The 25,729-nt window shown below is 37.6% G+C and overlaps 1 protein-coding gene across 1 annotated transcript in view; it reads right to left on the bottom strand.

The window, feature by feature from the left end:
* ELP4 (elongator acetyltransferase complex subunit 4) overlaps positions 1–25,729 on the bottom strand; it is a 142,946-nt gene that overhangs the window by 89,641 nt on the left and 27,576 nt on the right. The window contains exons 4-7 of the mRNA XM_063160553.1: positions 22,763–22,894; positions 17,872–18,011; positions 11,572–11,656; positions 5,930–6,118 (exon numbers count right to left, since the gene is read on the bottom strand). Of these exons, the coding sequence (XP_063016623.1) occupies positions 5,930–6,118; positions 11,572–11,656; positions 17,872–18,011; positions 22,763–22,894 (546 nt within the window). The remainder of the gene's footprint in view (positions 1–5,929; positions 6,119–11,571; positions 11,657–17,871; positions 18,012–22,762; positions 22,895–25,729) is intronic.

The following is a 25,729-nucleotide window of genomic DNA, read 5'->3' as shown; positions in this document are numbered from 1 at the left end:
GTAAAATTTATTAAAATGACAAGGCTGTTTTAGGCATGTCACTTCAACAGAGAGCATGACTATTCACCCTAATATAGTTAATTTGGTTAACAGACAGCTAATATGTGGGGACAAAACCTGCTTCAGTTGTATATTGTATTTGTTTTTCAAATGGGTAGTTGTTACCAAATCAGAAGTGGTAGTGCTAGAACACAGCTTGTTGGCAGGCAAAATCTGATTCTATGAAATCACATAATACTTTATTTATTTCTTCTACAGCATGGTTAGCAAATACCATCAGCAATAAGATAAATGAAAAAAAAATACTGTTTCCCAAATTAAATTTTGAATAGGACACTTCCTTGAGCTTCCTAGTCAGTCAGAATTTTAAAGATGGTTTTACGAATGTTTAAAACCAAAATACTCATACCTAAAACTATGTGGATAACCCAAAATACCTGTCATAAACTTACAATATTTCTACTGCTGTTAAAATCTATGTCTCACATACAATAAAAAGCAACATGCAACATTAAAAAGCAAGTAAATAAAAAAACCATACAGAAAAATATGACGACCATTGCATCTTCATGGTTTCTGTTTTGCAGAGAAATTTGAAAGTTTCCTTAGTTATGATATAAAACCCACATGATGTTGGATCTCAATACAAATCTTTGTGCAGCTACCTCATCAAATGCATTTGGAGGTTACTCAGCACTTTACAGCAGAGAACTCTCAGGAGTGAGAGCTCTAAGGTAGGCAATCACTCTTAGTTCTTGTCATAGGAATAAAGATTTCAAACTGTGAGAAATTCACCAGCTATAGGAGCTCACATCTTATAATCCTATATTAGCAATGGATTCTTGACTTGGAGTTTAGATGCTAAATCACTCAGTGTGAACACAAAAGGCTTGGGAGGTGAAAAGGTTTGTTTCTGAATTTTTCTACACTGAAACAATCAGTAACTCCTGCACTTGGGTGAATTCAAAACATTAATATTGTAGGAAATTAATTTTTTAATCTACTGGATGAAATAATGAAAATACCTTGCTAAACAGAACTGCAGACTCTGAGTACAGGCTCTGTAAGAAGAGTTATTCATACTGACTTTTCATTAGTCAATTAATTTCCCTTGGTACATGCTGACTAATATGGTTTTTAGTCCTTAGCAGTAATACCAGCTTTGAGTTCAAAATAAAGGATGGCTTTAACAAGTGCTCTGCTTTCCCCATTGAATATAGTAATCTACTCAAAAAAATCTACTACTACTTAAGAGATACAAAATTGGGAAGGACAGGAATAGAATTAAAAACATTCTTTAGTATTTTGAGGGAAAGATCTACTTGGATTTACCAAAGATTTCTAGCAATTAAAGAAAAAAAAATACAATGGGAAAACATTTTAAATTCTAATTTAGGACTTTTCCATTACAGACCAGTGACATTCAAGTCCTTTCATTCACACAATTGCACAATAATTCTTTTTCTAAATTTAGGTATTTAAATGCACTGATTATCAAAACACAGGAAAAGAATTCTTACTTGCTTTTATAATATTCCTTAAACTTGGAAATTGTAACAACAAATGAAATGCCTCTTCAATCTGCCCTCCTTGATCAATGCTAGATTTTAAAAATGGAAGTAATTTTCCCTTTTCAAATGTACCATATGATTTCTCAGGCACAATGCATTTTCAAGAAGCAGTAGGAAGACTTGAAAAATAACCTTCCATCAACTATTTTAATCACACTTGTAAGTAGCTCAATATTTATTACCTGACAGACAGTGTAAGATTAGAGGATGTTCAATCGGTAGAAAATATCAATCAAGTAAAAACTTGTCACATATCACCTGAATAAAATTCATATTTTGATAAGTTTTTTATGTCATTTTCTTGAAACCCTCTTCCAGAATAGTGTATTCCTATTTTTGTGGTTGAGAAAAGAGAATTTTCTTTTTTCTTCATGCACTGTTTGCCCAAGAAGCTCCATCAATAAAACCCCCAAAATCTGTGTGCTTTAGTGGACTACAATTTTTTTCCAGTTACTCTGGAAAAACTCCACACCAACAGACTTTTTTTGCAAACTTGTGTCTTTTACCAAAATACAGCCTTACAGGACATTGTGAACTGTCCCATCAGGCTGGGATTAATGAGCATTATCTTTGGATAAATGCAATTCCAAGTTATTAAATCCAAGACAATGGATTGCTGGAATAATGTAAGAGCCACATTGGTGCATTTGGATCACAGAGGGAAAAACATCAAGAACAAAATCACTATTTAATGCTCTGCAATCACTGAAGAGTCAAACCAGAAATGAGAATTTAGGAAAAGTGAACCAACAATAACAACATTACTGTTTATCTAAAAGAGTAAGTGACTGTTTAGAAACAGATTAAGAAGGCAGCATGAGAAAAACTGCAAACCAGAATACAGAAAATATTAAATAGGGAGGATCATTTTAAAATTTCACCAGCCAGAAAAAAAGGATAATATATGAAAGGTAAAGGCAAAATTAAACTTTCTGAAAAACAAAGAAACCAAATAGAGTCAATTTGTGAACTCCCTGTCACAGTACAACATGCAAAGTATTTGGCAAAAAACAGGAAAAAAAAACAATTAAAAAAAATATATAAACATTATTCATATACTTCATATAAAAACCAGAATTAGTCTGGGCTGAAAAGAATTTGCCCCTGTCAAAAATCAGTACCACCAATTGTTTTATTTCTTCTTCACTGGAGCAACTAGTACTGGAGATTGACACAGACAAGGTAAATTATGTCACTACCAAAAATATACTTCCTCATGACAAAGCAGGTAAAGACAAAGCTATTTTTTGTATCCAGACAAAACTTTGATTAAATGTGATTTTGAACTTACACATCCTTTGAGAGAATTACACGTGCGAAGAATTTACATGGAGGCCACCCAATTAATTTAGTTAGGGGCTTCACTACAACCTGGGAAGCAGAGGAACTATTAGAGTAGCACTAGAGTGGTTCAGGGTAAAAAAATTGGGGAATTTACTACATCTTCAGGACAGCAGTGTGAATTCTCTGCTGAAAAGAATTTGCCCCTGTCAAAAATCAGTACCACCAATAGCTTTATTTCTTCTTCACTGGAGCAACTAGTACTGGAGATTGACACAGACAAGGTAAATTATGTCACTACCAAAAATATACTTCCTCATTGCAAAGCAGGTAAGGACAAAGCTATTTTTTTGAATCTGCCATCCAGACAAAACTTTGAATGTGATTTTGAACAAAATCACTTAAATGTGATTTTGAACTTACATGTCCTTCGTGAGAATTACACGTGCAAAGAATTTACATGGAGGCCACCCAATTAATTTAGTTAGGGGCTTCACTACAACCTGGGAAGCAGAGGAACTATTAGAGTTGCACTAGAGTGGTTCAGGGTAAAAAAATTGGGGAATTTACTACATCTTCAGGACAGCAGTGTGAATTCTCTGCGTGTTGAGTGCACTGACTCGAAGATTCGACAGATAAAGCATGTGCTAGAGCTGGCTGATGGAATTAAACATAGATACACTTGGAAATAAAGGAAAAAACTCCCTGTGCTGGGAGAAGGGACGTTTTCCTGCGTGTGCGAGTGCAGCAGAGAGGAGAGGAGCCGCGCAGAGGGAAGGGGAGCAGCTGCTGTGAGCACCAGGCAGCCGCGCACATGTTGGGCGGCGCTGGGCAGCATCCCCAATTATCGGTGCCAGCGAGGCTGCACACACGCTCCCAGGGGCTGCTGGCAGGCTGCCTGGAGAGGCCAGCACTGTGCTCACTCTGCAGGGCTCTGGGAACTCACTCCTGTGGGCTACCAGGGACCCTCAGCAGCTCTGCTCCTCCCCACGACAGCTCTGTCCACAGCACGCTGCTCAAAGGGCGCGCCAACTTCCACGGTTTCAAAAAAAAAACCAAAATAATTTTAATGCCTGTTGGGATTTTAGCTGACTAGAGATTGGAAAAGTACAAGGTTGTGGCTAATTTTGAGTCTTGCACCTGCAAGATAGTGTGTCTTTGGACTTAGCTGTAGTGTGATAATAAATAGTGAAGGAGACATGAGAAAAGAGAGATGTAACTTTTAAGGAATGGGGAAGAGCTGATGTTGTGGTGTGGCTAATGGACAGTGTAAATTACAGAATATTCATGAGCTTATTTCTTGCTGCATAAGTGTCTGATGCTCTCTTCAATAAATGGAACTTGCTGATGACTCAAACTGAGCCCCGAGTTTCCCCTGCACCCGACAAACGGCTCATTCTGCAACAAATGCCCTTGTTTGTTTAAAACATCTAGGCAAAGATTCTGCACATTCATTTTTTTTAAATTCAGAATTTTCCAGCACTTACTGCTAAAATTAAAAACTCAGTTATTCAAAGAACGAGGTATAATTTTAATTCTAACTCCCTGGAATTTATATATTTCCCTTTTTCTTCATGCACTGTTCGCCCTAGAAGTTTCATCAATATGATCAAATTCTTGAGTAAGTTTGAAGCAACCTTTAGTTTCTATCTTAGAGACACTTCTGTACTTCTCTACAACACAAACATTCTTTTTATTGGCATGGTACATAAAGAAGACCACGATGGAAATATATCCCAATTATGGACAGGCAATTCCAGTGTGTTAGAAGCAGGATCATAGTTTTTACATTCAATAATTCTATTTCTTGCATTAAATTTAACTGCCTCTCTTTCTGAAGGCAGACTGCCAGCTAATATTTAAAAATAATAAGTAAGGAGGTAGAGGTATGTACTGCAAGAGAAATATTCACGCACTTTTGACTACAATGGTAAAACTAGAAAATCAACCTTCTTTGTTTTTGAAGGATTAATTGCATTGCATTTATTATTAATTGCATTTAAATAAATAACATTTGCAGGTATTCAAAGACCTTTAACAAATACAGTAGGTGTGAGTCATGTATCTACCTAAGCCAGGATTTCATCTATTGATAAACTCACCTAGCATGAAAATATTTTGCATAATATGAGGTTTTATCCAGTACTTTTTTACTAGGATCAAATCAAATACACAAAATTATAGGCTCTCTGTTCATTGTGAATAATAACATTTTTGCTTTTGTAAGTTACACTCACAGAACAAAAGACTATCTACATTTTTCCTTTTGCTAAAAAAGTTTACTTTCAGAAGATATATTGAAGTCTCTGTATACTATCAGGAACAATGCTGTTAATTGCTTCGGATCTTGCAGTTGGGAAAATGACTCACGCTACAACTGGTTTGCTCCTAGTCCCAGTATAAGAGGATATTAGAATTATGGAGCAAATCTACACCCTTAAAAACAAGATCAGATATCACTATAATGAGCACTTTAGATAAAGACAGAGAACTGAAAAGCCTTGTATTGATACTCCAAAAAGCATTTTGAAAGCATTTTTGAAAGTACATAAACACGTTGTAAAAATGATTGAAAAAGAGATTACTATAGATATTTGCTTTTTTACAGTTTTGGACATTTTGTCAATTTTTAAAAAAAAAGAATAAGACCAACATTTGGCATAACTGTTCCTAAAATTCATAATTGGGCAAGATTTTTGTGTCATTTTCTTGAAACCCTCTTCCAGAATAATGTGTTCCTATTTTTGTGCTTGAGAAAAGAGAATTTTCTTTTTTCTTCATGCACTGTTTACCCTGGAAGTTCCATCAATAAAACCCCCAAAACCTGTGTGCTTTAGTGGACTACTAACTAAAATAATTTTATACACAGTTCTTTGTAGATTTTGCAGCAGGACTCTCCCACAAAAGTGTAAAGTGTAAGATATAGTCATGTTTTAAGTTCACACTTTGAACAAAAAGGCTTTAAAAAATGTCCAGAACTGCCTTTTTTTTTTTTTTTTTTGTTTGTTTAATGTAGCTTTTAAAGTTTAGCTAAGTGCTATGGGAGCTCTGAGAGGCAGCAGAAGCAGCATTCCTACCTGGATGAGGTGGGCAGGCACGGTGACGATGCAGGCAGACAGGGATTTCCTGAGCAGGGCACGCAGGACATACAGGAATTTGGTCAGGCTCCGAGGATCCTCGGGAGCATCACTGCAACAAACATCATCACCCCACAAGATGGAACCCAGGCTCTGAATTCCTATCCTCAAAACGTTCCTTTGTTTTTTCTGTTTGAGGATAAAAAACATATAAAAAATAAAGAAGTTGGTATTTTTTCAACGCTAGGAGGAATACAATTTCTAGAATGCATGGCTGTAATAATGGTGTGTTTTATGTTATCACAGTAATCACTGTCAATCTCATAAAAATTGCAAGTGGAATGGGATTTTTTTTCACTGCTTAGATACCATGGATAATCTAATAGACACATGAAAATACTGAGAAATACTAATTTGTATTTTTTAACCAGCTAAATATAAGTATATTCTGAAATAAAATCTAGTAACACTAGGGCACTTTACATCCTTTCTACCCTCCATCACTGTCTTAAAAATCATGTAGAAACGTATTTGCTCCCAGTTCTAAGGCAGCTTGCTGGAGTAACCAAACACAACTTCTCCCTCTATTTTCACCTTTCTGCTGTGCCACTTCCATAACCTGACTGTTCCATGCTCTGCTTCAGTTCCACTTTTTCTGAGAGAACAAGGCCAGTGCTTTGCTCACCAACACAGGGGCCTGTCACTGCCTGAGAGGTCTCCAAGTATCATTTATGTCCCTTTCAACTACTTCCCACCAAGCTGCAGCCACAGCTGTGGAAACACAGAGTGTGATGGGGACAGACTGTCCCTTCTGCTCTGCTTTAGAGGCAGTGGCCAAGTTAAAGCTCCTTTTCAGAAGGGACAGATGATGAAGTCAAAGTTTTAACCTGTTTATGCAAAGCAAAAATGTTCTCTCTCATGATGACAACTCTCATTTCTGCTTGTTTGATGCAACCCTTCCTGGTGGTCTTTGGAAAGGTCTTTAGGGATATTTGCTATCAGTGGCTGAGAGACAGACAAGGAGCTCCCTCATTGAAAGACTTCCTGCACATGGTGATCAAAGAAACATTTCTAGGGCTCATACTTGAAGACCAGCTTTCTTTAATTATACACACACACACACATATATATAAATGCTAGTTTTGATAAGTAAAAGCTTGCAAGTACTTCTCACTAGAGAAAAGCATTTTGATAAACTGCACCGATGCCTCAGGTTTAGCTTTTCTATTTTCCCCATTCTGTGCTGCTTTAGTGTGTGGGTCTGGGCTTCACATTCAGGGATGGTGAGCTCTGTGCACAGAGCAGGGAGACAAAACAATTCCTGCTCCAGCTGGGCACCAAGGACAAATGATGCCAATCTCAGCCCAGAGCACAAACCCTGTGGGCTGCAGAGAGAAAAACAAGCAGGGTGGGAGTGCCTGGGCTAAAGCTGGAATGGGACAATGAACTGCAAGGTGCAAATGGAGCAGAACTGATCCCAGGGAGAGAGCCCGGGAGCGCTCGTGCATTTTGGGGCCATTTTGGGTCATCTTGGGTGCAGCCCTGGCTGGGCTCTGGTGCTGCCCAAGGTGGATCCATGGAGGAGATGCTTTGAATCAATCCCTGCTTTATTCTTTAGCTCTGTCCAGCCTCTGCTCCAGGGTAGCCTGCACAAGGCATCAGCAGATATTAATTTCCAACAGCTGGAATAAACAGCAACTCTCAAGCACAAACCTTGGCCCAGCTGCTCTGGAAATCCAGAGGAAAGGTTTGGACAAGACAAGAGGCTGTTCCAAAAGCTTCCTTACCCATGTTGGGTAGGACAGAGCCTGGGTGTGAGACACAGCCCCACATGGCTCTGCTTTTATCCACTTGTGTGTCACCCAGGGAGCTGATCTGCCAATTCACCCCCAGTCCCTGGGGAAGCGATCTGTGCTTCAACTTTGGCTTCTTTAGTCTCAGGCTTTGCATCTTTTAGGCTTTAGTTACAAAAAGTGAACTCTTTACACCACTGTACAAAGATCAGGATGTCAGTACAGGATAAGACAACACTTCTCTGTATGGTGTCCTCTCAGATCAGGTGTTCAGTTTTTAAAAGAACAGCAAAAAAGAGAAGTTTTTGTCTAATATTCTTAAATTACTTCTGACCAGAGCAGATTCAGGCACTCCTTGATGTGCACTTAAGCAACAGGAAAAAAAACAACCAGGCATATAAAAAATAGTTTTAGCCAGGTATGATGGACATTACCAGACAGAGAAAGCATTACAGTATTTCAAATTTTCAACACAAACATAGATAAAACTTGCAGAAACTTTTTAAATGAGAAAAATATTTTTTGTTATGAGGAACATCCATAAGAACAACATACAGAGGAAAGACCTGTTCTGTTAACGGAGAGAGGATGACAGATGCTTATTTCACAACATCAGGTCATAAGAGTAGTAAAAGATAAAGCTATTCAGACACCTGATAATATCAGATGTATTTATTTGGCCAGTAATAGAACTTCTATCAGCATAATTTGTTATACAAAAAGATATATACTAATATACATAATATAATTTATTTCTATTTTAGTTTATTATTCCGAAACTGAAATGTAAGAAAAGTGTAAATCTGATATTCTTCCACAACCAGCCTGCTGTAAAGAGTAAAGTAACATTTTTTAAAAAGCACCACTAGATCTTTAATATTCACATTAGCCTGGAAGTTTGGATTTATTTTGCAATTAAAAAAAAAATGTAATTCTTGTAACAGTGTTTAATTTGGCAGCAGAAATTCAGATTATGAAGAATTCAGAAAACCCACCTCCAAGAAAACAATAAAATAAATCCCCCTCAACTATTACCCTGAAAGCCTCCAAAGTATACAAAATTAACGTTAGGAAATAGTTGCCTATTAAACCTCTGCTGTCAAACACGAAAACTCCAAAACTCTCTGAAACAAAGAGGTGCTATTCTATATAACTTAATACCATGATCCATTTGTAAAGGATTCCCACTTAAGGATCAATAAGTGGGAGTAAGCGGGAGGCTTTGGGAAGGCTGTAAACCTAAGGCTTGTATTTGGAGCTTCCAGATAATTCCAACTCTGATTTTCCAAATATTAACTAATTATTAACTACTAACTAATGTTAACTGACTGTATTAGGTCCTAGAGATGCCGGAGCATTTTATGAAAGGCTACCAAGCCTCTAATGGTGGTTTTCACTTATTTTCCCAATTGTGTCAAACCACCTCTCAGCTGGGATGAGTCACATCCTGCTCAGTTTTCTTCAAATAAAGAAGTAAATCAAAGTATCATTGACAAATTGATGTGAAAGCAGCCAAAAAATATCTGAAAGTTTTTCCAGTCAAGTATGGGATTATTGAAGGGTGGGAGTACACGCACAAACTTCTCAGAAGCTTTTATGATAATATATGGCAACTATACACAGGTCCAGAAGGATACAGGCTGCTCCTTACTCTACAATCTTCACACCTGCCTGCTTAAAAAGCACTTTAGAAAGCTCAGTAAATGAAATGAAATGAAATGAAATAGCAAGGAATTGCTCAGAGATTTGGCAAGTAAAAGATCCAAGGTGTGTTCCAGGCCACTGCTACATTCAAGTCTGGAGACATTTTTAAGATGTGTGTATTACACAAGGCTTCTAAATGTACAAAATTTGACTGTACAAAGAAAGATGATGCAAGGGGAAAAGTGGAATATTAAAAGAAAATAATAGAAACCTCTCCAGGAAACTGCTTGCCTTACCTCCCTCGAAACAGAAAGAACTACATAGTGCTAATGGCTTTCTAGATCAATAAACTGGCCTGAAAACTGACTTTTAAAGTTTCACCTTTGAAATTTATATGTATTATTGAGCAAAAATACACTGTTAGATTCATCTCAGCTAAAGTTCAGGTTTTGTTTAGTGACACTAGTAAGTCATTTTGAAACCACTGACAAAAAACAGAGAAAACAACGATTGGTGATGTTGAATTTTCGCAAGCAAAAAAAACCCACACGAGTGCTGCCTCTGAAAAACCTTCATTTTCTTTTATATAAAAGGGTGTGTATAAAGAAAGATAAGCAACGAGAGGCTGCTGTCCTGGGCAGGAGGCTGGCAGGGTGTGTGTGTCACCCAGGGCTCTGAGGCAGGAGGAGCATCCCCAAGGATGACACACGTCCCTGTTGCCATGGCTACCGCGGGGAGAGGGGCCTGGCAGGGACCAATGGCCTTCTCCAGGCTGGCAGTGGCACCGAGGGGAGGGCAAAACCCTCGCAGACATCTCGGCTGAGCACGGGCACCGACATTTCCACGCGAGGGCTGCGCGCAGGTAACTCTCACAGAGCCCGCTGGCACGCAGGAGAACAGCCCCTCCTGCACCATCTCCCTGCAAAAACCACTCCCAGGCTATTCCAGCAGCTTCAGGTAGCTCTTGATGTGCACTTAAGCAACAGAGGAAAAAAAAACAACTAATATTCCTAAGACATTGAATTTGAATTAAATAATTTCAGGCTCTCCAGAGTCTGTGCTAATTGGCTTCTACTGCAGTGGCATTTCTACTGTACAGCAATAATCACCTTTCAATTGAGCATCAATCCGTACAGTTTATTGTATTATTTCCATCAGCTCCAAAGGACTGCCACATTACTGAACATGACAGAATAGCTTACAGGGCACTGCTCAAATTAGAAAAGGTCTTCCAGCCTATGTTGTTACACTTAAAGAGTTTTTGATTCCCACATTTTATACTTTATTGTCACAGACATCTTTTGTGGAAAATCCTTCCTTTAGGATTTCTCCCCCTTCTGAGAAGCTGAGAGGCCCCAGAAGGAGAATGTAAACATTGATTATCTGCTGCTATGGAATGCAACAGGTGCATCTGTAATTGGCCCATATTCCATATTTACAATTAAGGGCCAATCAAAAGACCAGAGAGAATCAGAGAGAGCTCCTTTGTTGATTCATTCCTTTTTTCTATTCTTAGTTTAGCAGCTTCTGAACGTCTCTCTCTATTCCTTTTAGTATAGTCTTAATGTAACTTATATAATAAAACAATAAATCCAGCCTTCTGATCATGGAGTCAAGATTCTCATCTATCTCTTCACCCCTGAGGAACCCTTGCAAGCCTGGTAATACTTTACGAAGAGTACAGAGATTTTTGGAAGGCTGACAAGCTGATTTGTAAATTGAAATAGCATTCTTATTTCTTTACTTCTCTTTCAATGCTCACCACACAAAGATGCCACCATTTAATCAATTAAAAAATTCACACCAGTTAAAACAACAATAAAAAACCCTGAAAGTTTAGGGGTAAATGTTTAACTTCAAGAATCTTGAGCAGATTATAATTTGAAAAACAAATATTCTAAGTGAAAATGTGTTTTGCTTCTTTCCATTATATTTGGCCATCCATTTATTAACTAATTGCACAGAAAATGCATTTTACTAATGCTGCCTTACATTTCTTTCTCTGCATATCTGTAACAGGTAAAAATTAAAAAAAAAACAAACAAACAAAACCTTAAAACATGAACAACACTATTTATTTTGCTTGTTTACTTTACCAACGTTCACAAACAATTTGTTCTTTAATAATTTGTCCAAGACCTTGTGCAAGAACAGCAAGAAAAGAATAGTTCCAGGATTAAAGAGGAGTGTGAGGGTGTTCAGTACCTGGGGGTCAGAGCCGTCAAAGCCCTCCTGGGAAATGATCCTCTGAATGGACTGAAGCAGCCTTGCATAACCACTGTTCATATTCCTGTTAGGAAGCAGAAATAGTTAAGTCTCACATTTCAATATTCTCCTATGTGTCTCTAACAGCTGTATAAAAATTAAATATGAACAGATGCAGCTCTCAGTGCAAGTGCCTTGTGGAAAAGAGGTGTCAGAGAAGAAAAAAACCCCCAAAAACTCTTTGAATAAAGTTGACATTATAAGCAGCTTCATATTAACTAGTTCAGTGCTCAGACATTTAGTGAAAGCTAAAACCTCTAGGGATTAAGATAACTTAATTATGTCAGGCTCACTTACATTTAGGAGATTAATGATTTAATGTATCAACTTAAAGCTGAAATCATTCCAGCCCAGTACTAATCTTGTGTAACTGACAGAGATCTACCCAGTTGTTATTCCAAGTATTCCTAATCAATGCCCTGATGAACAGAGTTGACTTTCTATGAAAATTTTCATGCATTTTCACAGCTTTATTTGCATGACAGCAAAATTGTGAGGTAGCATTTATTCTGTGTATTGTTTAGAAAATATAACATTCAGAACAATAAACAAAAGCAAACCAATGGCTAAAAATGGATTTAAGCAGACTTAACACAAAATGAAGGTTCAGGAAATCGTCTTGTCAGACTTAGAAGCTCTTTACTTTCAAAGAACAATTCAGGTGCTCACTTTTAAAAGAGAAATTGTTTTCTTAAACCTCATGGACCACAGAGAGCTGAGTGTCTGGGCCTGATACATGTTCCTCATTGCAGCTTAAACCCTTCCATCTTTTCTATCTTTGGCAATTTCTTCCAGTCTCATCAAGGGTTGAAGATGCAAACCTCTTGCTCTTGTACCTCTTTGGATATACAACAGGTTATTTTGAAAATTTTGCCTTTAAAAATATTCTTGTTTGCTCCATAATTTATGTGTCTGGCAACAGCTCAAGTTGGAGGGCACCCTGAGAGACCACCTGGCCCAATTATTAATATTATTATTAATATTATTCCCATTACTTTACTAAGAGCCTAGACTGTTATCCAAATGCATTTTACTGACGAATAAACCCAAATAAACTTGCTTTCATCCCTTGGCACAGGAGAGAATTCAACTTTTGTGAGAAGCATGCAAGAATTGCAATGATCTGTCTTTTGCACCATTGCTTCAACTCAAAACTGTGTGTTTCCTTTAAGAAAACAGTATCCATACAACCCCAATCCTAAAATATACTTGAGTTATAAACATCTACAATCAAAAAAGCCATGTGGTCCTAAAAAAATTGAGTTTTGAAACAATCAATATCATAAAACCCTATGAGATGACCTTTCTCTGATATGAACACAAAGGAGAGTTTCCAAATCAAACTCTGTTTGTTTCAGATTTAGTACCCTAGAAGGCTACTGGCTAAACTGATGCATATACTATAAATAAAGGGTATTTAATAATTTAATACCCTTTATGAAATGCAGATCTGAAAATTAACAGGCAGGGTGTGATCTCAACCTGATATTTCATGCATAAAGTCTGCCTTGCTATACAAAAAAAAAGCAAGCTGAACTTCTCGAGTCCATTACTTTCCTAGTGCTCAGTTGCAAAAGGAATGGAAAATAAATGTTCTGCCCACACTGTGTGGCAGCTGTCAGTTTGGAGGGTGAACTTTAGCCCCCCCACAGTAGCCAAAATTCTCTCTCTGTGTCTTTGCACTATCACAACAGATAATATTTTATTTTGCCAGAGAATAGACAAAATATTTGCCAATTTCTGATTCATTCCTAACTTGTTTTTAAAAGTTAGTGGATAAAAGAATTAAACAACCAAAGCACTTGCAGCATTAAAGGATCTCAAAATTAAAACAAAGAAATAAAATAGATCATCAATTAATCTACCAGAAAGAGATTTGCAGCAAAGAAAGAATTTTTAAAAATCATGTAGTATATGTAGATTTTTAAAAAATATCAAAACAGGCGCTTTTCTATCTCTTTCTAAAATATTAATGGTTTCCTTGAATTTGACCCATCTTATGTAAATAAGAACATGAAAGATAATGTAGAAACACTGTTTATAAAAGCAAGTTGCATTACCCTTCTGGCAATGTTTGTCACAATATTTAAGGAAGGAAATAAGATATTGCTTATTTTCCAATTTCTAGTCTTTTTTTGGATTTGTTGCTAAACACGACTTGATGTTGATAATGAGTTTAAACAACTCCTCCTTTACTCTTTTTTTTTGCTTACCACTTTAGTAATGGGTAAAGCAGGAGCTGGCAAGAAGGTATCCTGGTTACAACAAAGGCTTTGCTGATAGTTTCCAAGCACTTAACAAAGGTGAGGTTATCAAGGGGATGACAAATAGCCTTGTTATGGAAAAGGAGACTCCATTAGGCAAGACAGTCAAACCTATTTTATCTAAATTTATTGGTAAATCCAGTCTCTAGATAAATTTACTCTTTTTTTCAAATGCACGTACTTTCTTAAGGCAAGATTTACAAGTGTTACTGAAAAACCACAAGTTAATCATTTTGGATTTTTTGATTACCAAACCTTCTTGTTTGGTTTATTGCCCTGAAGGAGGAGACTGAATGCATGGATGGAAAATAAGCACCACCAGAGAGGATATCCCTGATTCCTGCTAGGCGCCAGCTCCAGCAGTGCAGCCACCAGGACACAGAATATCCTGGCAACAACCAGTGCACAGCAGCTCCTGCCAGCCACACAGCCCTGTAAAGCTGGGCCCAGCACACAACTGCCCTTCCCCAGCATAAAAGTGAGATAAGACAGGGAGGGTTTGTGTCTTCTTCTGCCACCAAACACCCAGGCCCATTTACTGCTTCCTTCAGCAGCACTGGCTTCAGTTAATTTTTAGCATGGGGGAATGAACTCCCATCCACCTTGAGTGATCATCCAAGGGAACCCTGTGGTTTAATTCAGCCATCAGGTCCCAGGACTGCAGAAAGGACAGCAAACGTGGCTGTTAAATGTTATACCTGCACTATACACACAGGTGCCAGTTTATAGGGTAACACTTTGCCCCTGCCCCTATCAAAAAACAGGTACAAACACGTGTGAAAATACAGGAAACAAAAGGAAGACTGATCCATCCAAATGATGTTGATAACCTCCAAAACTCATTTTTAACTGCAAAGAAAAGATCAGTTTTAATCTAATCAGGCATAAAAATCACCTTACTTTTCAAGTCCATAAAGAAACCAAGTGCTTGTGTGGATAGCCAGAGGGGGACATATAGATAAATATACATGATTTCTCAAAAGGGCCAAGAGTTTCTGGCCTATATAAATTCCCTACATCTCTGATCCTGCAAGGGAAACTCTGATATTATCTAAAAAGATACACTAGCTACAATTGCAGAGACAGTTCACTCACTGAGGAACAGGTGAAGTAAAATGGATTTCTTTTTTGGATTTTATTTAATTTAATTTAGACATCATGACTAATGTGAACTAAGGAATCACAAATACAGGGATGAAAAGGACCCCAGTTAGTCTGACAGATGTTTACCTAGCTTGTCCTTAGAGATTTTCAGTGATGGAGATTCTACAATGCTCCTGTCTGCAAGGCAACTTCTTGTGCAAATCATTAGAAAAACATCTCCATATTTCCTGCCTCTATTTCTACCATACTTACTGCAGCCCATGATTGCAGAAGACAGAGCTGCATCCTGTGCATGTCAGTTTTTAACTCTGCTTCCATTTTTCCAAGAACTTCCATTTTAAGCCTAATATCAGGGACTGCAATTTTGAAAAATCCTTCCTTCCCACCTTGTCTTAACACTGACCTAGCACAACCTTTTTAAAATAGGGAATCCAAAACCTACTGTGTTTGTGGTCAGAAATGACAACAATCAAAGTTAGAAGACAAATGAGCTACTGTAAAGAAAGAGACATACACAACTCTACATCCCCCACAGATTTCTAAGAGTTTGCTGTTCCCAGTGTGGTCTCTGTTCCTCCCTGTCACACGTTGTGTAGTTTTTGGACTGCATGACAATGTTTGGAAGGGTGGCTGGCTGTTACTTTGGTACCTGCCTTTACTCCCAACACCACAGTTCTTTCATTTCCTTGGGAGGGACTTCTTGAAGGAGACCCACGTTGAGGTGGAAGGGAGAAGAAAAGGAGATAAGCCTTCCAAAGGCCACCTTTATCTGATCATCTTCCTCACCTCATCACTCTGTGCTCTCCCAATTTGCCAAGAAAACTACACAAACCCAATTTTTCTGCTGGATTTAAACTAAAAAAAGAGTAGAACTCACACAGTGAGAAGGATGCACTTCTATCAGTCTAGCACACAAGCACAATACCACCATTAAACAAGGCTTATAAAATCAAATGCATAAAGTCCATTCCTTATGCTATACCGATGAGTTAATTTGATTTTAATGTAAAATGAACTAATATTGACAGCCATATAGTTAGTGGATGAGTCACAACATTCTCATTAGCTAGAGAAGAGAAAGGGAGTTAAATTGCTCAGTAACTGGAACAACACTTGCAACCTGTCATATTTTTTGTGTCCATCCTCTATTGCTCTGCTACTAAAAATCAGAAATGATAACATTAACATATAAACAAAATTGGTTCAAATACTTATATAGAAAGAAGTTCTCTGCTTTGACCTAAAATTGGGGGTTTTTTACACTATCACAAGAATTTACTTCACAAAGCAGAGACATTTGATCATGCAACACAGAACAACACAGAGACCTGGCTTTTGCTTTGCTACAGCTCTAAGAAAGGTGGCTCATACTGCACTTCTTTCACAAATCAGGTTTTATATGAGTGCACTGCAGTGGAAATCAATCCCAGTGAATCCCACACTGCCTCCAGGAGCTGGCCCTATACAATGGGATCTATAAAGCTAGCTATTATATGAATGATATAAATTACACTATTATAAATTCAGGGACTGGGCTGGACAAAGAAAATGCCAGCCCAGCCTTGATGTTTGACTTGACTTGAAGTGTCTCCAAGAAAGACACAATGGATGTGTGTGTCTACAGGCTAAGAGGAGCCTTTGCTACTGTCACTCATTTTCTCTCAGTCTTCCTTAACTCCCTACTGACAGCCATAAACATAATGAGTTATTCATTCTGAGGAGAGCTTGAATAGGAGATGTTCTGCAAGACGTAATTAGCGATTGTAATTTTATTCACAGCATATTGCGCTTTCCTTAGGTGAAGCTGTAGGATGTAAGAAGTAAAAGCACATCATCAACTAATCTGATCTAGCACTCTGAGCTATGTGGGTCAAGGATGGCCTGCCTCCTAAGCCCTGCATACTGCAGAGATCCTTTTAGGGCCGACAGCCACCTGACAAGCCCATCTCTGAGCTGCTCAGGGAGGGTTCCAGCCAGACAGGAGCAGCTCTCCCAGTCCCCACACTGGGCTGTCAGCAGGGCTGGGCTCACAACGGGCAGCCAGGCTGTCCTAGTAATGTCTGCCTTAATTGTCACTGCCAACCTGCTCCCTCCCCTGCCAGTTTGCAGCTTCCTCATCCTCTGCCTGGATTGGGATTGAAGGCACTTGAGAGGATAGCTCACACTCAGACTCAGGTGTTTATTACTTCTCATCTATGTCACAGCCTCACAGGCAGTGAGTTCTGCAGTTCTTCACTAACAAGGCACAAAATGGCTAACTATCTTTTGTTGCAAGGCCTTTTAAGGCTAAACTATCCAGTTAAGAAACGACACCTAAATTATTTTCACTTTTAACCCAATATCTAATCACTTGAAGTCCACAATGTGGAGTTTCCTGACCAATTACACCAAACCACCCAAACCCATGGAGAAGAAGGTGAAGAAGAAGGACCAGCCTCTACCCTAAAACCTCCATCTTGCTTTTTATATGTTACTATATTCTAAAATCCTAAACTCTACATTTTCCACCCTGTGATGTTACACATTCTATTCAAACTCCCAGTTCTGTCATTCCATTTTGGAAGCTTTCTCCACAGCCCCAGGTCAATGCAGCGTTCTCTTGGGGGTCAGTGCCTGCCAGCACAGACACCCTGAAATTCTCAGCATCCAGAACCCCAACACTCCCCCATTTGGGAGCAGAGCTCTGAGCTGTCCCTGTGCCACCCCAGGTGGGTGGCACTGAGTGGCACCCATGGCCAAACTGCTCCTGACCCCCCTCCATCACCATAGCAAGGGCAGACCCAAAATAATTTATTTTAGACCCAATTTTCATTTCCTGCCAACATGCATGCAAAATCTAAACACACAACAGAACCGTGGTGTCAAAACTTACCATGTTTTCATTTCAGGCTCAGAAGGCAACTCTTCATGGAGGTAAAATCTGTGCAGTTTGACAGACTGACACAGTTCTGGAGACATTTTTTTAGAAACATCATAATAATGGCCAAACTTTGTGTATGTTGTTGGGCTGGTCTGTGGAAACAACAGTACTGATTACAATCTTAAACTATTATCTGTCAAAGGAAAGTAATTAACTAGCAATGCACTTCAAACCTCTGGTTTTTTTCCCATTCAGCCTAAATAAAAACTTAAAGTAGAAAAACGTTATAATAATTACTACTAAATTTTCATTCCCCCATTGCCATACTTGAATGTAAATCTTTCACACAGAGTTCAGCCTCTACTATTCCAAGTTGCAGCACCAAAGTGAAGCCAGATAATTAAAAGAATGCATTTTTTGCACATGTTCTAGACAGATGATCACAAATGTGCAGAGGCCAGATCTATGAAATCAGCAGAACATTGTGCGTTCAGTCTCTTTGATTTTTCAGTCTCTGACAATTATATGGGTGCTGCAGAAATATTTTCAGCTGACTTGGAAAATTTTTCTATTTATTTATGATCAGTTAAAATAACCCAACCATTGCATCTTCATATAAGTGATTTTAATAGAAAAATAAGAAATAGTTTAAAATTATTTTCAGTTCCTTGAAAATCAAATAAACAGGCTGAGCATTACATGCAGTTACTATGATTTGCCATAATGAAGATACATTTTCTTCAGATCTTAATTTTGGTACATGAAACACCATAAACCAAATTTAATGTATACCTGTGCAGGAATTACACATTTTGAACATGCTGTGCTGTTAAATAGAGGAAATAAATGCATCTGTTTGGTCCATATTAATGGAATTCAGAACAGAACTTGCAACATTATTTGAATTATACATGTAAACTTAACACCCCTAGAGACCCCTCCTCCAGACTGTTATACCATGAAATATTCAAGTAGATAGTATTTCACCAAAAAAAGTATTGAACTGTTAAGATTAGTTAGAAGGATTTGATTTAGGGTAAATATTTTGAAATTATTTGACTAATAGGTTTTAGGCCTGGTAAGTTATAAGAGAATATCAACAGTAACAATAATGCAATACTTCTCCCAGAATAAGCAATGAAACCCAAACTTTTAGTTAAAAGAAATAATTAGTTAAAAAAAAAAAAATCAAAAACCTGTGGAATTGCTTATGAATATCTAGTCATTTGAGGCAACTAGTTTTACTAAAAAAATTATATAGAAAAGCACATTCTCTAAATCAGTGTACCAATTTATTTCTTGGTATCTGATTTTCAAAGCAGGCCATTCAATAAGACACAACATTCCATCAAAATTTAAATGTTTTTCTTGTAAAATGTAACTTTATTCAAAACAAGGATTCTGAAAGCAATTTAAACAGGGGCTGTTCTTTGGCCTATAATCTATTCTTTATCCGGATTACAGATCAGAATGTTTTTACTGCAATCTCTGCCAGAGCTCATCTTTTTATTGTGTACTTCCAAGCCCCCTTAATGTTTTAGAAAGGCCTTGACTAACTGAACTTTGATCTGATGTCTTCATTGAGAAAAGCTCCAGGTCGCCCATTTCAGATGCAAATCCTTCCTGAGGCCCAATAGAGTTTAGTAAAAGACAGCAAAAAAGAAGAAACAAGAAGTTTCCAGGATCCTCTTTGAGAATCCTGAGGCACATTGGTGTCCTTAATCCACCCCGCCGCAGGGATTAAGGTAGGTGATAACCTCTCCCGCTTCCAAAGAATGAGCACAGCGCCCACAAACTGGGTGGAGCCTGGGATTTGGCGCTAATAAAACCCCATAAAAGCAATAAAAGCTGGGTCCATGGCAGAGGGCCCTGAATAGGGCTCAGTGTCCTGCATTCCCAGGCTTAGCAGGGAGCTGCTGGGAAGCCTACCTGACGCAAGGAAGCGTGAATAATGGACCGGGGCAGAGCGGCCGCGCGCGGCCCACACTCGCCAGCCCTCTCTGACACTGATAGCTCGGGCCTTGAGTTTTTCTCCTCTTGGTTTGGTTTTAGCTTTGTATTAAGTTAGTTTATAATTTATATTAAGTGCTACTAGGATCTTTTCACAGGATGGTAAGGAAAAAACAATCCCATTCCAGCTGGAGACTCAAGGACAATCCCTTCAAAATTCAGGCCCAAAGCTTAAACAACATGAGAACAGGAGGGTGGGCAAGCAAGCAAGGAGGATGAAGCTTCATCATTTGAAGCCATTAATTGGACAATTTACTCCAACATGCAAATAGATTAGAACATATAAAAAATGTGAGATCTCATGACCAAGTCCTCTTTTGCTTCCATCTTGGAGGCATCTGGGCACTGCCAGGGCATGGTCTTTGAAGGCACTTCCATAAATGTCCACTTTATTCCTCTGAACTCCTTCTAGCTTCTGTTCCAGCTCCTCAAGAAGGCATCACTACATTCCTTAGAAGGCTGGAGGCTCAGGCCAGCTCTTTCCTGGATTCCTGGTTTGCACAAGGAGAAATGCTCCAAATTGTCAGCGAGCAGAGCGCGCTTTTACGCTACCGTCTGCTGTTAATGTTTCTAATTGCAACCCTAATGTGCTAGAAATCTCAGATTTAGGATGAACCAAGGCAGAAAATTGATTTCATGCTGTGACAGTTTATATATTGCCCCAAGAACATAAGCAGTTCATTCAAAAAAAAAAAAAAAAAAAAAAGAGAGAAAAAAACCCCACACTGTCTTGCATTGCTAAAGAGACTCTCCAAATACTCAAAAATTGAAATTAATTCACCTCTGATCCAGATATAATTAACAAACTGGCAAAAGCACATCAAGCACAACAAGGTCTTTCACTCCAACAGATTTCTTACAAATCTATTTTTTTCTGATGCAAGGTATATCCAATATGTAGAGAGAAACTGGGACAGCTGTGAAGAGCACTAATACAAATGCCTAAGAACAAAAACCAGGTACCTGGCTGGTCTAAACAGGGTCAAATAAATGCAAAGGGAACATCTGAACTACCAATCAAAAAATCTATTATTACTCAGAAACAGTAAACAAATCAATAATCAAAAATACCACAAAGACATCTTTTACTCAGCATTCCTGCTCTGTATTTAGCCAGATAATGGGCAGAAAAGTTTCTGCTATCATGCTTAGAGATCTAGCTAAAAGCAAAGCTAATTTTGCTCTTTCACAGTTGAAACTATTTGACAGTAGTTTCTGAAAATGCACTGGCATATTAGTTCAATCAGTTTGGAAAATATGCCTTGAAATTTTATTCAACATTGGTTTTTACCAGCAAAGGAACATTTAAAGGAGGAATCACAACAAAAGTTGTTCATTAAGTTATAGAACTGAATGTATTGTTATGGGTAGCAAGGCAGTATCAGATTTTTCCTCAATGGAGTATAATCACCAACCCAATTAACATAGAACGGAGCAAAAATGTTATGATAACTGCAATACAAAATATTGAAAAATATAAATCTAAACCATTTTTACACCAGTTAAAATGTCCTGAGGAATTTTAAGTATAGACTGTTTAAGATTGATACTTTTATTTGTGTGCTTTAATTTTTGCATAAATTTAACATGCACATAAAAGATATTGTGCCTCAACTATTGAGAATGATCAAGGTCCAATTCAAAAAGCAGCAACAACAAGGGAAACTCCCCCAGAAAAACTGACAATCTTATTCTGTCTTGCATAATCAATTTTCAGTAATCAAGGGTACATACATCACGCATTTTCAAGAAATATTACATTAGTGGAAGAAGTGGTTACTGCTATGAACTTAAAGATGAGTGGACACCCAACTGAATTTTTAAAATAATTTTTCTATGTTGTTAGAACATCAGAACACAATTTGTTAACAACATGCAAATGTTTTCATATCAATGTACAAGGAACTCTGCTAGATTTTAAAACAGACAAATTATTTTGGGGACGGTTCAGAGTGGCACAGCAAGCTTCACAATAATAAAATTGATGAGATTATATGATTACCCTGGAGGCTGTTTGATTTGGCATGTCACCATATATAAGTCTTTTCTGACACAACTGTATAGCCATGTCTGTGCAATTTCACAGAAAACCAAACATGCCAAGCCTTGTAAGATCATTTTGTCACATTCCAATTATGTTTTTAAGAACACAACTGAACTTACTAGGCAGGTATGACTACATCTAAACCAGAATTTATAAATGTAGACTAAAATGTACAGACAAAACCAGGATTTGATTCTGGACAGCCAGAAATGCTGTAACTTTGTTAAAGACTGATTGTGCCGCTGGATTAAATAAGAAAGGCACCAGCCATGGGAGATTGATTATCCACAAAACAAAACACCAACAACTGTAAACTCTGAAAGACTGACCACTGAGCTTGTTCCTTACATTGTCCCTGCCCAGTGCTTAGCTCCCAGTGGCAGTGAGGCTGAGACAATCTCAAGTGCTTGCTTTAGTTGTTATGCACATGGATAAGCAGGTCAACAGCTTGCTTCCACTGCAGACACCCACTAAGTCCTGTTGATTAAACCTACTTAAGTAATTTGTGTGCAACTAAATTTGGGCCAAGTTTGGAAGCAAGCACATCACCCTAACTTTTCATTAAAAGCTGTCTTGATTTGATAATGCTCATTGAAAAATGCCATGGTTTTTTACTTTTAAATTACTATTTTCTGTATGGATTTTCAGAGTACCTGCAAACTCTCAAATTCCCTTTCTTTTTGCATCATTAGTAATTAAAATATTCACTGGTGTGTGATAGTTTTTCCTCAAGAGGCAATCCTATAACACTGCCCATTAGCAGTTCTGTTGTCTAGGTTCTACTGAAAAGCATTTGCTTTTCAAATTCATTTTGAGTGCAAAAGGAAAGAAGCAGGAAATAGGCATTACCTCCATTTTTGGTAAATTTTGGTAGCGCCAGGCTATTTTCATGGAATCCTGAGAATCCTCAGACTTCACAGCTGCTGCTTCATCTCCCAATTCCTTCCTGTAGGAATCATCAAGCAAAGGGGCTGGAAGTTCCTACAGGTGGAGAACAAAAAAATGTCAGCTATCTGCAGGAGAAGCAGCAGTTCAGGTTTTTATCCACACCCCCCTCCAGCCAGATAACACAGTTATCTGACTATAATGGGCAGCTGCAAAATCTGTAAAAGATTAATAGGTTAAAAGAACTCGTCTGAAGGACTGGCTCCTACTAATACTGAGTAGGAAAGAACTCCATGTAATTATTACTGGAAAAATGAATTATAGAAGTAAAAGAAAGAAAGCAGAATGGAAATACCACATTTGATGCTCTGCTTCATCTTGAGTATTCCCATTCCCATTGAGTATCACCTATATTCTTTTTTTTTTAATATTTCTTTAGAGGCTGACCTCCTAAACTACTCCATTTCTGACAGTGGGCAAGTTCCTGCATATTTAAACCTATTTAAGCCTTTTCCCATAGCAAATTTAAGCCTATTTTAACATAAGAACTTTGTTAGCTGCTGTAAGTCTTCCAGAAGTCTCCAACAGATCACAACAGCCTACAACCACCAGCTGAAAGCCACTGCAACAGGATGGCTTGAATTTTCTCTTCTGCTAACCATTAGGCATGGTATCTACTCATGAGAGATATCTCATGGACACAAACATAGGAAAGGAAGGGAGGAATGCTCATTTCTGGACTTTTAAAAGTTTCTAATGTACTTTCTGCCTTTGCTGCCCTGCTGAATAATTCAGCGTTGAATTCAGAACTCATGCAATGGGCTTCTACAGCTACTGGAAAAATTAAGTGCAATGAAGTTTTCTGCCCCAGCTTTATCACAGCCATTCCTGTGAGCTGGAGGGCAAAGAATCTCTGCTTAAAACAGAACAAGGCTCAGTTAAAACTGTTTTCCTAGAGCAAAGGCTTCTGAGGAAGACATGCCTCAAGGGTTAAACCCACAATGAGCTAGCCAGGAGCTCTGTAATGTGTGTGGAGACCGTCAAAAAGCAAATTTGTAACCTTTAGAAGAAGAATCTGGATTGAAGGGTGGGACACACACCAAACACTGCACACAGGCAGGGCTTATGGTGACCATAAATACCCAGGTGACACTCATGGCTTTGTGTGGGTACATGGGGTACAAACTCAGAAAGGAGACAATGAAACTTTTAACACATCCATTTCGGGTTTAGTGTTACACTTATCTACTATGCATAAAATTAACATTCATATATAACAATATATTACTAGGAATTTTAATATTACTTACAATAATATGTAATAGGTATTAATTTTATTCATAATATAGTTTATTTGTATATTTATTTTCTTTACAATAACATTATTTATTATTAATTAATTTTATTAAGAGTTAAATCTTATAATTATAAATATTATAATTGGACTTTAATAAATAAGACTTTAGTAAATAAACAAATAATATTAATAGCTAATAATTATTCAAATTAAAAACTATTAATGTGCATATTTCTATACATAACCTTACTAACAATACGTGCTACTTAGTTTGCTTTGCATAAATTAACACCTATAATTATGTAAAAAAAAGGAGATTTCAGATAACTGCTTCTGTCTCTTTCCTGGGGTTGGTCACCACACTTTCTGAGGCACCAGGCAATGGAAGTTATGAAAACTTTTATAAACTTTATAACTTAATAAAGTTGCAGAAATAGAACAGCTGTATCTATGTGTTTCAGCAGCTCAGCAAAAGATACAAAACACACCTTTGAGCAAGTTATTTGATTTCTTTTGCTTTTACAAATGAACTGCAAAAGCCTGGTAATGACTATTCATGAGAGCAATTATGTACAGAGCTATATTTTTTTGAGATTTATCACAGCTTGTTTAAAAAATACACTTGCATACAATAAACTCATTACTGTGGTAATAAAAATAAGGCTTTCTGGATAGGAAAACTACACAAAGATGAAAATTTTGATTTAGCATTTACAGTTTTCAATAAGTTGATAGATTTATAACATCTGCTTCAATAAAAAAACAATTACTTTAGTCAGAGTTCCACTGCATCCACCCAGCAAGAAAGTAGGCAAGCTTTCAAATCAAAGAATTCCGGCAAATGGGGCAAGATGAAAACAGAACGCTGCACTGAAAGGTTCTGAGAAAGAAAGTATAAATACAAACTAGAACTGACAAGCACCCAGATGCATTTCACATACATGCAGATACAAACCACTTACATTTACTTCTAAGAGCATTAGATGAAGTATTTTTCTTAAAAAAAAGTTACTTTGAATTGTTAATTTTATAACTTAGCTATCCTCAACGGAGTTAATCAATCTTGTTTTCCCATTGAGATGTTACTTTGAAAACACATGCTGAACAGTTCAACTATTGTGCAGATTTAATTTCCTTATAAAATTATTCATAGATTTAAACATATTTAATAAATAGATTTCAAAATCTTGCTTAAACATTTCATCCAACTCCCTAAGCCTGCCCCTGATTCAGACATCACATCACTGCAAAGCCAAAAGGCAGGAAAGGGCAAATTGTACAATTCTCCTTCCTGCAGGTAAAGAGGAAAACAGCAGCAACATTTCTTACAGCTGTTTAGTATTTTTTCCCCCTAGAATCTCTGCAAATGCCTGTAACTTGTGCTGCTGGTTTGTTGTTATGTAATAATTGGGAAAGTCAAATTTGAGACAGGGACATTCACTACAAAAATTTGTCTGTTTTACCCATAAAATGTATTTCATGCTGAAAAAAGAATAGAGGTCAAGGCAATAAGGGTGAGAAGTTCTCCAAGCTGCTTAAATAACCTCATGTAACACTGAGCAAAAGTTCCTGCCTTCCAGCGAGAGAGCAAAACCTCCTTCCATGATGGGAGACACCACAAATCCCAGCTGCTG

The sequence above is a fragment of the Melospiza melodia genome, chromosome 6, assembly GCF_035770615.1.
Source record: "Melospiza melodia melodia isolate bMelMel2 chromosome 6, bMelMel2.pri, whole genome shotgun sequence".
NCBI classification, from domain to species: Eukaryota; Metazoa; Chordata; class Aves; order Passeriformes; family Passerellidae; genus Melospiza; species Melospiza melodia.
This window is presented reverse-complemented; position numbering and strand designations above follow the sequence as displayed.